General features: G+C 34.2%; 2 protein-coding genes across 2 annotated transcripts in view; both read left to right on the forward strand.

Moving 5' to 3' along the window:
* Window positions 1-5,805, forward strand: part of LOC21401177 (cellulose synthase-like protein E1) — a 9,436-nt gene extending 3,631 nt beyond the window's left edge. The window contains exons 2-8 of the mRNA XM_010090127.2: window positions 2,034-2,355; window positions 2,538-2,678; window positions 2,762-2,893; window positions 3,085-3,297; window positions 3,626-3,844; window positions 4,292-4,639; window positions 5,135-5,805. Coding sequence (XP_010088429.1) covers window positions 2,034-2,355; window positions 2,538-2,678; window positions 2,762-2,893; window positions 3,085-3,297; window positions 3,626-3,844; window positions 4,292-4,639; window positions 5,135-5,689 — 1,930 coding nt within the window. The 3' untranslated portion in view covers window positions 5,690-5,805. The remainder of the gene's footprint in view (window positions 1-2,033; window positions 2,356-2,537; window positions 2,679-2,761; window positions 2,894-3,084; window positions 3,298-3,625; window positions 3,845-4,291; window positions 4,640-5,134) is intronic.
* Window positions 5,806-6,930: 1,125 nt separating this feature from the next.
* LOC21401178 (cellulose synthase-like protein E1) lies at window positions 6,931-13,010 on the forward strand. The gene is made up of 8 exons (XM_024171514.1): window positions 6,931-7,270; window positions 7,588-7,918; window positions 9,351-9,491; window positions 9,931-10,062; window positions 10,665-10,877; window positions 10,983-11,201; window positions 11,453-11,800; window positions 12,444-13,010. Exons 1-8 carry the CDS (start codon window positions 6,990-6,992, stop codon window positions 12,996-12,998), a joined length of 2,220 nt encoding a protein of 739 aa, XP_024027282.1. The 5' UTR covers window positions 6,931-6,989; the 3' UTR covers window positions 12,999-13,010.
* The last annotated feature ends 173 nt before the right edge of the window (window positions 13,011-13,183 follow it).

A 13,183-nucleotide genomic window follows, 5' to 3' on the forward strand; every position in this document is an offset into this window, starting at 1 on the left:
AGTGGGAGAAAATATTTGAGAGGAAATGGAGAGTGTGTGGCCGGATTTTTGAGTGGGGAAAAAGCTAGGCGAAAAAAAATGAAGCTTATCCTATGTTGGTTCATTTTATAGGCAACTTGGAAATTATTTTTTTTAACACCAATTCCACTCCATCATTCAACCAAATTTTTGGTTAAAGTCCCCCTTTCTTGGCCGGTTTTGGAAGGAGAAAAGGAGAAGCAAATTTGCCATTAATTCCCCTTCAACCACTACAATCATATCACCTTAACATGTCATCCACTTGCACACTCAACTAGCTAATTTTGGCTCTATTTTTTTTTTGCATGGCCGGTGGTGTGCTTCAAGAAGGAAGTGTGGTAAACATTTATGTCCAATAGTTGATTTGACACAATCCCATCACACCTTATCATGTAATCCCCTAGCACACTCAACTAGCCAATTTTGGCTCTATTTTTTTCTATGCATGGCCGGCCAAAGTGGAGAAGGAGAGAGAGAAAAATAAATCCTACCCCTTGTACTTTAGTCCACTCTCTTAAGTTACCTTTGAATCAAGTAAAAATCATACTGACGGTAAAGGGTACTTAGCTGACAGGAAATTCTTGTTTCTGACAGTTCTCTTTTTTTTTCTACTACTTATTTACAGTTCAACTGTTAAATCCTCGTCTGCTTTGATATCACGTTAAATTCTTACTCGCGTAATATCTTAAACTGTTTCAAGTCTTGAAATTAATTCTAGACTGAATAAATTCTAAATTTAACTTTTCTGCATTATATCCCGGGAATGACATTGTTTCTGACGGTGTCAACTCCTGAGCTCACATTGTACCCTTCTACTATAGGTATCTATCTTGTGACTTTAACCTAGCTATCTGGCAATTAAGGATTTTCTCTTCTTTAAAAATGTCAGTGCGTTTTTTTTTTTACGCTGCTAACATCATGTTGTGTTTGGAGATTCTTGAAATTAAGATTCTCAAACTATACTTGTACTGAAAATTATTCCACCTTAAAGTACGGCAAGAATTTATCGATCAAATTTACTTAATCAAAAACATGAACTTAACATGAAATCTGCTACAGAATTTAGGAATACAGATATTAATTTCATAAATCCTTTAGTCACATAATATTTTCTAGGAAAATCCTTAGCTTAAATAAATAAATTGTATTATTTAAGGTCTGAAATTTTCTCAGACATTACAATATCCGCATGCGTCTCTGGTGCAAATACTGTTGATTGTTTAGATAATTATTAGAAGTTAAAGTACTCAAATGGCATATATGGAACTTAACAAATTTATTTCTTGGGAAACAAGAAAACGTAGATGTTGTATCTATAATGTTAATCTAGAAAAAAATAAAATAAAATTAGGCTCCATTTGTTCCCATGTTCAAATTGAGACGATTTAAGCCTTCAGATTATTCTCACTAATACCCCTCAATTTTAAAATAACTCCTATTTTACTTCTCGAATATTAAAAACTCTCATTTTGTCTCTTGACGTTGAATTAGTCCCACTTATCCCTTTTATTAAAGTTTCTATTAAAAAAATAGAAACAGAGGATTTAGTCATGTAGTCTTTTTTTTTCCTTTATTTTTAATTTTAACCGAGGGATTAAGTGGGACTACTTAAAGGGAAAAAAAAAAAAAAAAAAAAAAAAAAAAAAAAAAAAAAAAAAAACAAACAAACAAACGTAGGTGTTGTGTGGTTCTCAATTGAGATGTTTTAAACCTTTTCAATTTGAGCTATAAAATCTGAAAAGATTGTGGTTTTAATTTTTAAATGGCAATTCAAACTGGTGTTTAGATATATATTTAAAGTGTAAATTTAAATAGGGAATAAAATCTGAATCTATGTTTGAATTTACGTCTTAAAAACATGAATATGTGTTTGATAGTAACACTCTTGTTTATGTTTCTTCTTAGCTCTTAGGTAACCCCTATATCTATCTGCATGCACTCAAACATCTCCATGATTATTCTCTTCTCATCATCACTTTTTCATAAGCACTAATGCCAAATATTGTTTGATCCAGATATGAGAATCAGTTACCAGGGGTGGACATATTTGTTTGCACGGCGGACCCCACAATCGAGCCACCAATAATGGTGATCAACACTGTTCTATCAGTGATGGCATACGACTACCCACAGCAGAAGCTTAGTGTTTATCTCTCAGATGACGGAGGATCAGATCTCACATTCTATGCTCTCTTGGAGGCTTCTGAATTTGCCAAGTACTGGATTCCATATTGCAAGAAATTCAAAGTGGAACCGAGGTCACCAGCCGCTTATTTTAGGTCCTTGCCTCCTTATCAAGAGAATGCTAATCTTACCAATGATTCGGCCATCATCAAGGTATTTCTAAAAAACATTTAGACATGATAATAGGTCATTTTTTTTATTAAGTATAAAACCAGAAAACTTCTCTAAATATTTGTTTTTTGTATCATCTTCTAACACTTGCTGATACATGTTTTTCATACCGTTAATTCTGTTGTTGGTATTTTTGGTGACAAGTTCTCTGTTTTCTGTTTCAGAAACTATACGAGGAGATGGAGAATCGCATCGAAACCGCAACTAAGCTAGGCCAAATACCAACAGAAGAAAGGTCAAAACATAAAGGATTCTCTCAGTGGGATTCATATTCTTCTCGCAGTGACCATGACACCATTCTTCAAGTATTCTTTTCAGCCACCTTTTAGTTGTTCTATTTAGTTGTTCACAAAATTATTTCTTATTGGCTTTCGTAATGTTTTCCTAGATCTTACTTGATGGGAGAGATCCAAATGCCACGGATGTCACGGGTTATACCCTGCCAACTCTAGTGTATTTGGCTAGAGAGAAGAGACCCTTCCATTTCCATAACTTCAAAGCCGGAGCTATGAACGCATTGGTAAGAGATCGCGTTTATACGCGTACAATCGAACCAGAACATCTGTAACGAATTTCTTTAGTCCAATAATTTGGTAACGTTATATATAACGTGTTACTTTCATTAAGTAAAATAGTACTTATAAAATTAGTGTTCATGGGATACTATGAAATGTCTTGCTCATCGTTTGTCTTATGATTTCTATGTTGTAGATTAGAGTATCTTCAAAGATCAGCAATGGAGAGATAATTCTAAATGTGGACTGCGATATGTATTCAAACAACTCCAAATCCATAAGAGACGCCATTTGCTTCTTGGTAGATGAAGAGAAAGGTCATGATATTGCATATGTGCAATTTCCACAGAACTTTGACAACATCACAAAGAATGAATTATACGGCGCTTCTTTGCGAGTTATCAACGAGGTGAGTGCATGGCATTGCTTTCGATTTGGGACGACAACAAAAGTTTTCCTTGTGTTTTATGATCAAAATTCAAAATGCTGCATTATTGTATGTTTTCAGGAATATTGCTGATATCCTTTACGTTTTACAAGTCGTGCCAAACATGATCCTCAATCGTGTCGAACATGATCCTCAGTCGTGTTAAAAATACGTTTTACGGGTCATGTTAAAACATTTTAGCAACACACCGGGGAATATTTTATGTTTATCCCCTTTAATTTTGTGTCTTTTTACAATCTTTTTTACGTGTGATTAACTTACACATTTCTGTAATGTACTTAATTTCAAGGTGGAATTCCACGGTTTGGATGGTTATGGAGGTCCTCTCTACATTGGAAGTGGCTGCTTTCACAGAAGAGACATTCTTTCAGGGAGGAAATTTGGTGTGGTGTATAAGAAAGAAGAAAAAAGGGGAAACAGAAAAGAACAAAGTGTTTGTGAATTAGAAGAAACATCAAAATCTCTTGCGAGCTCTACTTATGATGAAAACACTCAATGGGGAAGAGAGGTTGGTCTTTGTTGTTTTTTTTTTTTTTTTTTTAATCTCATTTGTGCCCCCCTGAATTTCAAAACCTCTTACTTCACTTCTTGAATTTTAAATTACTCCCACTTAAACCCTTCTATAGAATTTCCATTAAAAATTGACGAGGGAAATTAGTCTCACTTAAACCTTTGTGTTAGAATATCTTGAAAAAAAAAAAAAAAGACCACATGACTCACTTAACCCCCTCTTTTTCCTTTTAAAAATAATAATAATAATAATAAAAAGGGTTAAGTGAGACTAATTAAAAATTCATAGGGCAAAATGAAGTTTTCAAATTCAAAAGATAAAGTGAGAATGATCGTAAAGTTGAGGGGACACAAATGAGAATAATCCTTTCTCTTAATCTCTTGTGTGTTAATTATATATGTGCATTTCATTCTTGAGCTATTGATTGATGTTCAAAATTTGCAGATTGGTTTGAAATATGGATGCTCAGTTGAGGATGTTATGACAGGGTTATCAATCCAATCCCAAGGATGGAAATCAGTGTATTTTAATCCATCAAGGAAAGCCTTCTTGGGAGTTGCTCCAATCACACTGCCTCAGACACTAGTGCAGCACAAGAGATGGGCTGAAGGGTGTTTCCAAGTTTTGCTTTCCAAATATAGTCCTGCTTGGTATGCATACAAGAAGATCAGCTTAGGCCTTCAACTTGGATATTGCAATTATTGCCTTTGGACTCCTAATTGTCTGGCAACTCTCTATTACTCAATAGTTCCATCACTTTACCTCCTCAGAGGCATTCCATTGTTTCCACAGGTAGTGTGATCGCTACTAGTGAATTCTGTCTTTTTTCCTAACCTGTAGACGCAGGCGCATTGCCAAACCACATTAATTCTTTGTGTTCTCTTTGTCCTTTGATTTTCTTCTTTAATTAATAATAACAAATCTCTTTTTCTTCTCACATATATATGCTTCATTTGATTTTGCTTGGTATGATTTTGCTTCGTTTGATTTTGTGCCTAATTTGCTAGCATTTTCGGCCTGTTTATTGTATATTGCGGGCTGTTTTATGAGTTTCACTGTCTTCTTAGTTGCAAATCTTTAAAACAGACAAAAGTAAATTTAGTAGGATTTTCCTGTGAGATGACAACAATTTGTTGGGATGTGTTAAAGTTCTCTGATACTAGTTTTTCTCATTCTTTTGTTGAATTCAATATATAACTATGCCTTTGTGTAGAGAGAGAGAGGGAGAGAGAGAGAGTCTTTAGCTCAAATTAATGAAAACTAACTCTTGTTTTGTTGATTAACCAGATATCAAGCCCATGGCTCATACCATTTGCATATGTTATTATTGCTGAGTACACTTACAGCTTGGCAGAGTTTCTATGGTCTGGTGGCTCAGTCTTAGGCTGGTGGAATCACCAAAGGATGTGGTTTTACGAGAGGGCAAGCTCTTACCTCTTTGCCTTCATCGACACCATCCTTAACAAACTTGGACTTTCCAACTCGGCGTTCATAATAACCGCCAAAGCAGCCAATGAAGATGTTTCGGAACGGTACGAGAAAGAGATAATGGAGTTCGGCACTTCATCACCGATGTTCACAATACTAGCAGCCCTTGCATTGCTCAATCTCTACTGCTTTTCTGGGGCGGTAACGGAGGCAGTCATGGCGGAAAGTGTTGCAAGACTTTGTGAGACATTGTTTATGCAAATCCTGCTGTCTGGGTTATTGGTTTTGATCAATTTGCCACTTTATCAAGGCCTATTTCTGAGGAAGGACAAGGGCAAGATGCCAACCTCCCTAGCACTTAGATCAGCTGCATTTTCTCTATTTGCCTGTATTTGTTTCACAATCTTTTATTGATTTATGCAATCACATATAGGGTGGTAATATCTTCTGTAATTTTTTTTTTATCTTTTTTAGTTTTTTCATTTCGCCTAATTTTTGGTAATATCAACTTATATGATACAGTTTTTAACCATCACATCTTCATCATGTTTCAATTAATATAGTATATTTTTTTTACTATGATATAATTCTAATTTGTTGTGACGATTCAAAATTATGTTCTATCTATAGTTCTTTTTCCTACTCAACAATAGAATTTTCTAACAGATGAACAAAAATATTTACACTGTTTGTTGTATTTTACAACTCTTTTTGGTGTGGATCTCTCACTAGCATATAGTGTCGTATTTTTCAATGGTTTATCTTCAGTAGAAAATGCCAGGCCCTGTCATCTGTCATCAGACATTTGTTTCTTTCCTAGTCAGAAAGTTGGTGACAAGATTAGTAACGTTCAACAATCTTCAGTACTTGACAAAACGAATAGAAAAGCTAAAAATAGATGGAGAAATTAGTAACGTATAATTTTCTCTCATATGAATTTACTTTTTAACTCAAATTAAACTTAAATGAGCGAAATAAACAAGACATAAAATTATCATTGACTAAAAGATATCATATACATATGTGGTGCCAATTTAATTGTCTTGGAGTCACATTTTTTACTTTTCAATGCCACACATCTCTCGCCATCACGGACCATATTCATAAATTAATTGATTTACTGTGCCATTGCAGTGGGCCGCGGGACAAAATATCAATTTATGACCACATACAACTATTCTAAACACAAATTTTCTTTTCTTTATTATTTTTTTGGCTATAAAATTTTGAACACGTGCTTTCAGCTATCCCAAAACGATCAGATTTTCCGAATCTTTCTTCCATCAATTTATGACTTTAAATTTATACGGAGGACAAAAAAAAAGAAAGAAAGAAAGGGAGAAAATGCCTGGTTAGTAAAGTTCAATTTTAAACCGTCACATCTCAATGGACATAGATGTTTGGTTGGAGAATTTAAACCATGTGATTTAAATTATTTTTGATTTATATGAATTTTTTATGAGAAAAAATATTATAACGAATCACGAATCATAATTTGAATCAGAAAATGAATCCTTCTACCAAACATTACTGTGTTTTTGTCACTCGTATAGAATTATAAATAAATTCAGACAAAGACAAATTCTTTTTTATATTGTCGGTTTACAGATGAAGAGGAGAAATAAAGAAAGGGGTAATAGGAAGGGAGAGACATGGTCCTACAAACACTTTTTCTAATGTAACCATTTAAGAGAGAGAGAGAGAGGAGGGAGAAATGAGAAGTAAAGGGCATGGGCTGCCATTATTTGAGACTAAGAGAGCTAAGGGAAGGGTCACATATAGGCTATTTGCTTCTTCAATATTTGTGGGCATATGTCTGATTTGGGTGTATAGATTGACTCACATACCAAAACCAGGCCAAGATAATGCAGCCAGATGGGCATGGATTGGTTTGCTTGCTTCCGAGCTTTGGTTCGGCTTCTACTGGATTCTCACTCAAGCCGTCCGGTGGAACCGAGTGCATAGAATCACCTTCAAGGACAGGCTCTCTCAAAGGTAATTGCTCTCTCTATTTCACCTTGTCATTACATTACATTTTTATTTCGCTTTTCATTCTATATAAAGCTTCAATACTTTTATCATTTGTTCGTTTCATAAGTTTTTTTTTTTTTTTACTACAATATTTTCTCTAATAAAAATTAGAGTCCGTTTAGTTTATGGATTAGAACCACGTGATTAGAACTATTTTTTATTTACGTATATTTTTTATGAGAAAAAATACTGTAACCAACCACGAATCATTATTCAAATCAGTATTTAAATTTATGTTCGAACTTATAAACCAAACAGGCCGTTCTTATATTATTTTACAGATATGAGAACGATGAGTTGCCGGGTGTGGACGTATTTGTGTGCACAGCAGACCCGACAATTGAGCCACCAATAATGGTGATCAACACTGTTCTGTCAGTGATGGCCTATGATTTCCCAGCAGAGAAGCTTAGTGTGTATCTTTCAGATGATGGGGGTTCAGATCTTACTTTCTATGCTCTCTTGGAAGCTTCTAAATTTGCCAAGGACTGGATTCCATATTGCAAAGAGTTTGATGTGGAGCCAAGGTCACCAGCTGCTTATTTCAAGTTCATGTCTTTATTGCCTCCTGTAAGTGAAGCTGAACAGGCCAATAAGTTTATCACAATCAAGGTACTCACAACATTTATTTGAAAAATAAATTATTGTCGCATCTCACGAAAAATGTTAGGGGGGCATCAGTGGTTTTGAGTACTACACACAAATAGAAAACGAAACAGGACGTCTCAAAAATGAGAGTCCACAGATGAGGTCTGTCTCCGAACAGTTGTGGTGCTTAGAACCAATAGTGTCCTTAAGCATTTTACGAATATCATTTGTGGGAGGGAGTGTGGCAGTTGGGAATATAGTCTTCCAAACTATTTTTGCTTCATAATTACGTGGATCAATGATAAAATGTTACATCCTCTTATAGACGTTTGGTTCATGGATTTAAAATTATGATTCAGAGCCATTCTCGATTTATGTGTGTTTTTTTATGAGAAAAAATACTGTAGCGAACCACGAATCATGATTCAAATTATGGTACGAATCTACCAACCAAATCATGTTAAAGCCTCACCTTAGTGATCTAGTTGTCTTCGGATTATCCGAGTACACCAACCTCTTCACGTGTAACATTCTTTTTAGAGTACTGCTAGCTAGGGGGCATTGTGAGCCCCTAGCATCGCAATAAAGGGTGCGGGATCGGCACACTTGTACGGTGATGATGGCCCATAGAAATCATATAGCATTTTTTTGTTTTCTTCCAAACAAAAGAAAAAGGAAAACAGATAAAAATATAACGGTGCATGACTCATCTTAGTCATGCATTTTGCCATGTGGTAGTTCTGCTTATTGTTACACATGTAGTTATATGGTAAGATAAGATGATTGACAAAAGTTGCTCTAGTTTTTGTATGCTATCTTAGCTACTTCACTCAAAAGGGATCAATCCATATGAAAACTTCTTGTCCTTTAAAAGCTTATCCTAAATTGCCTTAAAAATTAGTATCAATTATATCTTATTAGTTATTACAGTCATCGTGTTGTAGGATGCAAACATACTCTACCGTGATAGTTGTTTCTGACCGTTATATCTGTTAAAATCACATTTGACTAAAAAAGTATGCAAAACAGAAAATTTCTGATGCAGATCTGACGGTTAAAAAGTAAAAAGTAAATAACTATCGATAATTTATTTTTTCTAGTCCTATCAGAGAAACTCTTAATATGATATCTAAAAGTGCACATTATAAATACAAAACAGCTGGGAATACTTGAAAGGGAAGGATTCAAGTTAAAGGAACGAATTGAGTCATCCATGACACATATGTTTTGTCTTTTTAAGCCTAGTACTGGCTATTATCACTAAATTGTTGCTTGCTTGACATCAGACATTTAGGCTTATTATAATTACATATCAATGTTGTTCCATCTATTGTGATGTTGTTAATTTGGTAGAAAAATGTTAGTTATTGATTAAAGTTAAAGTTAATATAGCTCATTGTGGTGTGAATTGTGTCATTTAATTGATTATATAGTTGTTCTCTCTTGTTTGTTTAAGAAATTGTACAAGGATATGGAGAATCGAATTGAAAATACAACCAAATTGGGCCGAATCCCAGAAGAAGAAAAGTCAAAACATAAAGGATTCTCTCAGTGGGAATCCTATTTGTCTCGGCGTGACCATGACACCATTTTCCAGGTATTATAGCAATTAATGTGATTGAACTACATCGTTAATTATTATTAAAGAGGATGTTTTCGTTCATGAATTTAGAATCATAATTTAAAATTATTCTCATTGTACGTGTATTTTTTATGAGAAAAAAACACTGTAGAGAACCATGAATTATGATTTAAAATCATAGATGAATACATGAAATAAACATCTCCTAAATATGTTCTTATTAGAAATATAACCAATGAAAAGGTATCCAAACAAGTTTATAACTTTTTAATATATATATATATATGCGATGTATTTTAATAGAGTTAACATAATTTAATCGCCTAAATTGGAGGATTAACATCCATTATCATCTCATCTCGTAACAGTAAAGTGCAATTATTTTCACTTAGAAGCATGTAATAAACCAAACAAAGGACTAACAATTACTTTCTTATTTTTTAATACTCCACAGATCGTAATTGATGGAAAGGATGCAGATGCTAAAGATGTTTTTGGTTGTACATTACCAACTCTAGTATACTTGGCCAGAGAAAAGAGACCCCATTATCACCATAACTTCAAAGCTGGAGCTATGAATGCTTTGGTAATTGCTTTAGACACAAACTTATAATATAAATTGAAAGTCATTTTATTAAAAAGAAAATTGTTTTGTCTTCTATATAATTTAAGAGAAATTACTGTAAATGTCCAATTTGTTACTCTTTTACAAAAGGTGTCCATAGAATTTTCTAAATTTTCGTCTTTTATACGGTGATAAATTGTTAATTTACCGTGGTTACTTGATCATTTACCTGATTTATAAAGAGAAAATTGGTAAATTTACTTATCTAAATCAAGGACACAAATCAAAAGAAAAATTGGATGGACATTTTTGTTAAAAGGAGTAAAAGATTTTGGATATCTATTCGATAATGTAAATAGTGGCAAAAACCACCTCATATTAAGTGGGGGACACTTGTCTCTACTCAACTATAAAAACTAATATTTTATCTCTAAATTTCTCAAAATTTTAATTATACCCCCACTTTATAAGAAAATCTATAAGTGTGTTCCCACTCAATGATAAAATATACAACTTTGTCCCTGTTCAATACGAAATTACCTCTAAATTAGCTCCACCATTGAACGCATATTTATTGTCGTTTGCTCATTGATTGCTTTGTCATGAGGCCAAATTTCTTGCAGATTAGAGTATCTTCAAAGATCAGCAATGGAGAGATAATTCTGAATGTGGACTGTGATATGTATTCAAACAACTCTACGTCCATAAGAGATGCCCTTTGCTTCTTGTTGGATGAAGAGAAAGGCCATGACATTGCATTTGTACAATTTCCACAAAAGTTTGAAAACAACACAAAGAATGATTTGTATGGAACCGAACTTCGAGTACTTAACAAGGTGAGTAAACTCCATTAATGGAATCAAATACTCATTAATTAAGTTTATTAGTGTTGATCATTATATATGTTTAGTTAGAGATCTCTCCATACTTGTTCCTTTAAGGTGGAATTCTCTGGCATGGATGGTTATGGAGGCCCTCTTTATTCTGGAACTGGCTGCTTTCACCGAAGAAATGTTCTTTGTGGAACAGAATTTGGTGGCGAAAATAACGAAGAAGAGAGGGAAATTATCGGAGGAGAATTAAGTGTTCGCGATTTAGAAGAGAACGTAAGAGGCCTAGCAAGTTGTGCTTACGAGGAAAACACTCAATGGGGAAAGGAGGTTGGTACTTTATATTTTCATGTTGGACTCAAATTTCGTCTAATTTTGATGTTAACTGTCTAATCAATCATGTTATGTCACGCAATTTAAAAAGTTCAAAATGTTTTGATTGTAAATGACGTGACTATATGTTAGACATCATTTGGAACACCAAAAATTGAACAGGAGCTATGAATCACTGTTATGTTTGTTTTCGTGTGCGCGTATCGCATAGTTGAGCAACTGATCTTTGATGTGATTATAACTTTCAGATGGGTTTGAAATATGGTTGTCCAGTTGAAGATGTCATAACCGGGTTATCAATCCAAACCCGGGGATGGAAATCAGTGTTTTTCAGCCCCTCAAGGCCAGCTTTCATGGGGGTGGCTCCAACCACACTGCTGCAAACATTAGTCCAGCATAAGAGATGGTCTGAAGGTGATTTCCAAATTTTATTGTCCAAGTACAGTCCTGCATGGTATGCCCATAACAAGATTACCCTTGGTCTTCAACTTGGATACTGCTGCTATTGCCTTTGGGCTCCTAATTGCTTGGCAACTCTGTATTATTCATTTGTCCCTTCACTTTGCCTTTTGAAAAGCATTCCATTGTTTCCACCAGTAAGTACATTCTATGAACTCAAACTTCTCTATTGCTTTTGTGCATTTTGCTGACATAATTTCTCAACGGTGTGTTAAAAAAAAAATACCTCTTCGTCTTTAACTGATGATCAAATGTAGGAATCCACTCTATTTTTAGAAATGATGAGGTTATTCCTAGTTTTTTTTTTTTAATAAAATCATCCTCGATTACACAAAATCCAATCATCGTGTCAGATTTAGTCAAAATTAATATGGAAAGATGTTTCTCCTTGCATAAAAACAAACACGCTTTTCATTTTAGGGACGACAACAATGTTGTATAAAAATCAAATTTTGAAAACAATCGAAGTTCATTATGTATTCTCAAATGCCGAAAAAAATAAAGATCAAAGTTAAGAGAGAACAATCAATTCATAAAAAGGGTATTAGTATTTTTCAAGCATTAAATTTTGGCTTAATTAAGAAGTAGACTTTGTTCGATAAAAAAAGTACAGGGAATAATTTGATCATTTTTAAAAACGCATGGTTGATTCAAGCATTTCGATTGAGAACAATGAGATTTTTGTTGTTAGCTTTAATTGGCCTTTTGCTCTCTCTGACTCTCATTGCAAAATAAATAAATAAATAACTTTAACCAAGTCTTGTATTGTAATGGATTCAGATCTCAAGCCTATGGCTTATACCATTTGCATATGTGGTTATAGCCAAGTACACTTACAGTTTAGCAGAATTTCTGTGGTCTGGTGGGACCATCTTTGGTTGGTGGAATGAGCAAAGAATGTGGCTTTACAAGAGGGCAAGCTCCTACCTTTTTGCCTTCATCGACACCATTCTCAACTCGCTCGGATTCTCCGAGTCGGCATTTGTAATTACCGCCAAAGTAGCTGACAAAGATGTTTCCGAGAGATACGAAAAGGAGATTATGGAGTTTGGGACATCCTCACCAATGTTCACCATACTTTCGGTACTTGCCATGGTAAATCTCTATTGCTTTGTCGGGGCTGTAAAGGAAGCAGTCATGGGAGAGGGTGTCGTAAAATTTTACGAGACAGTGCTTGTGCAGATTCTGCTTTGTGGGGTTTTGATTTTGATAAATTTGCCATTGTACCAAGGCCTTTTTCTGAGGAAGGATAAGGGAAAGATGCCGAGCTCGGTAGCAGTCAAATCAGCTGCATTTGGTTTCTTTTTTTGCACTTGTTTTGCGTTCATGTACTGAATGATATGAATGGTCTGAAGTCTTGCATTATTAATCTTTCATGATTTTCTCTCTTGATCATTTGAGTTATTTCCATGATTTTAATTATATAAAAAAAAAAAAAAATAGAAGTCTCATTTAAACTTTCTTATTAAAATTCATTAGAATATTTCGAACATCACAAACAATTAATAAAATTTATGTTC

The sequence above is a fragment of the Morus notabilis genome, unplaced genomic scaffold (assembly GCF_000414095.1).
Source record: "Morus notabilis unplaced genomic scaffold, ASM41409v2 Scaffold1185, whole genome shotgun sequence".
Lineage (NCBI taxonomy): Eukaryota > Viridiplantae > Streptophyta > Magnoliopsida > Rosales > Moraceae > Morus > Morus notabilis.

Bases quoted from the DNA above. Each gene is read 5' to 3' on its own strand.
- LOC21401178 (XM_024171514.1), top strand. From the start codon at position 6,990: ATGAGAAGTAAAGGGCATGGGCTGCCATTATTTGAGACTAAGAGAGCT. The intron at 7,919-9,350 runs GTACTCACAACA...TGTTTGTTTAAG, and splicing joins ATAAGTTTATCACAATCAAG to AAATTGTACAAGGATATGGA. The intron at 11,202-11,452 runs GTTGGTACTTTA...TATAACTTTCAG, and splicing joins ACACTCAATGGGGAAAGGAG to ATGGGTTTGAAATATGGTTG.